Raw genomic sequence first — 2,404 nt, forward strand, 5'->3', positions numbered from 1 at the left:
TAGGTGAATCCAAATTAACACAAATCACTCACCTTCCTGCCGCTCAAATAGCCTCAAATCTATATATATAATAATAGGTGAAATTGAGAGGAACTTAAATTAGAATTCCAAATTAGAGTTTTAATTTTGAGCCATGTGTCCTAAATTATTTATTATTATTTTTATATAAGATAGAATTTTCATTCTAGCCTAATTTAAGTGTATATGTGTGTGAAACTCCTTTATGGAGACTTGAACGCTGGCTCTTGTCCTCCACAGCCCATACACCACAAGCACTTATACTTGTGGAGTAACTAACACACCAAGAGTGCGCGGTGGTGTCCTAAATTATTTATTCTTAAAGAGTTTTATTTATTAATTTTAGAATAAAATGTGGGATCACACCGTAAATATTCATCCAAGTGAGTTATTAATTACAAAAACCAAAGAGTTTAGAATAAATGAATCGTAAAAAAAAAAAAAGTGTTTTAAAAAAAATAGACAATTTACCTTTTATATCTAATAATATCTTTACAAAATTTTTTAAAGAGTTAATAAAATATAAAAATGACTATTAATAGTATTTAAATTATACATATAGAAATTATATTATACATTTTATTATATATCTTTATATGTATTCATGCATATAGTTACAAGCTTGTTAATTACTAATAAAAACCTCATAAAAACGAATAAAATTAGATAATAGTGAGATTATATTTCGTTGACAATTACGTCTTCCTAAGTAGATTCTATATTCGGAAAAACCTTTATAGTTTTCGAAACAAACAAAAGCAGTTACCGTATTCGAAAGGCTGAGTACATAAAGGGTCTATGTATAGCTGTTCTGTGTTTATGCTCGTTAATTATGGGTTCTCTGACTTCTTAAGCTTTATACTTATCTGTACAGCCAAATTGTCAGTGTTGTTAAATAAGCACTAATTTTCGCAATTAAAGCTTCTCATTGGATCTGAAGCCGTACCAGTTCCCTAGGAATCTCCCAAAAAGCTGCCTTTTCTCTGGTTACTGAACCAACACCAACACCAACACCAACACCCAAATCCAAAGCTTGGATTCAGAAATCTGGGAGCTACCTATTTCCAAGAATCGTGCAAGAAATAATGGGTCGGTCCTGTTTTCACAGGATTCTTCTTGTTTCATCACTTCTGGTTCTGTTCTTCTCTCATGGTACAACTACAATGTTTCTATAGCATTAGTTTCTTGTGCTTTTCATTTTTCCTAGGAGTATTTTCTGTTTGATTTTTTGTCTTGTCTCTTGGTTCCTTTTTCCTTAACTTTTCATTGTCAATTTTAAGGATTTGGTAGAAAAGTGATGGAGACGGTTGAGCATGAAGATAGTTCCACTGTTGAAGGAGAGGTTAGTTACTTTTTCCCCTCCTCTTTTTCATAGAGTAATAGTTGTATAGTTGTTTCACTCAATAATTATTTTATTTTTCTTTAGTGAACATTGAGTAAATGTTTATTTGTTGTCCAGGAAACTATAGGAAAATCAAGGGAGATTGCAGAATTGATGGATTATTCAGATCCGGGGCCAAACACTAACCCGAAAGCCGGTTACAATCTCAGCCCTCCTCCGCATGCCTAAGCGAGGTTATCAACGAATTAATGAATAAAGAGCTTGTCACTTTCTTTTTTGTTTTTTTGGTTTTTAAGGGGTTGTTTGGTAGAGGAATTTGAATAATGTTATTTGTAATTTTTTAAAATACGTGTGGGTGAAGGCCTGTTTGGCGAGTGAGTTCAAATTTACATTTTCACATTTTAAATAACATTACACACATTTTCACACGGTTTTTCACCCACACGTATTTCAAAAAATTCCAAACAACAATTCTCAAATTACTCTACCAAACACCCCAAAATATGTAGAAATGTTTGTAATATTGTTTAAAATGTGAAAATGTGAGTTTGAGCTTGAGCTTGCCTACCAAACAGCCCTAAGTTTTTTTTTTTTTTTTTTTTTTGAGGAACCTTTGTAAGTTAAGTTTGTGAGATGAATAGAATTGTTTATGTTACTTCGGTGATGCTGAATTTGTAAATAGGGTGATGCTGAAAATTTGGGTTCTTTATAATCTGTTGTCTTCAGAATTCAGACTTTGTGCAATAAAACAGTATTGGTGATGCTGCTCTTCCTTATTGTTATATCCAACTATCCAAGCATAGAAGTCCAGAATAACAAACTTTTTCTTCAATGATATGATAGGTTATGGACTCGGTTTGTGTCATGTACAAAGTTCAATTCTTTAAGGGTTGAAGACTTTTTTAACCAGTGTTGCCCTACTTTGTTCTGTAATCGAAGTTGGCATATATAGAGTGCGTTTGGATTGGGCGTTTTCGCCCAATCCTGCGTCTGCGTTTTTCATTTTTTTTTTTTTTTTTTTTTTTTCACGCGTTTTGGGTTTGC

At 32.4% G+C, this 2,404-nt stretch overlaps 1 protein-coding gene across 1 annotated transcript; it reads left to right on the forward strand.

Moving 5' to 3' along the window:
• The first annotated feature begins 822 nt into the window (after positions 1-822).
• LOC115978364 lies at positions 823-2,124 on the forward strand. Its single transcript, XM_031100386.1, has 3 exons — positions 823-1,170; positions 1,299-1,360; positions 1,478-2,124. The coding sequence occupies exons 1-3, from the start codon at positions 1,104-1,106 to the stop codon at positions 1,586-1,588; spliced, it is 240 nt and encodes a 79-aa protein (XP_030956246.1). The 5' UTR covers positions 823-1,103; the 3' UTR covers positions 1,589-2,124.
• The last annotated feature ends 280 nt before the right edge of the window (positions 2,125-2,404 follow it).

This window comes from Quercus lobata, chromosome 2, assembly GCF_001633185.2.
Source record: "Quercus lobata isolate SW786 chromosome 2, ValleyOak3.0 Primary Assembly, whole genome shotgun sequence".
Classification (NCBI taxonomy): domain Eukaryota; kingdom Viridiplantae; phylum Streptophyta; class Magnoliopsida; order Fagales; family Fagaceae; genus Quercus; species Quercus lobata.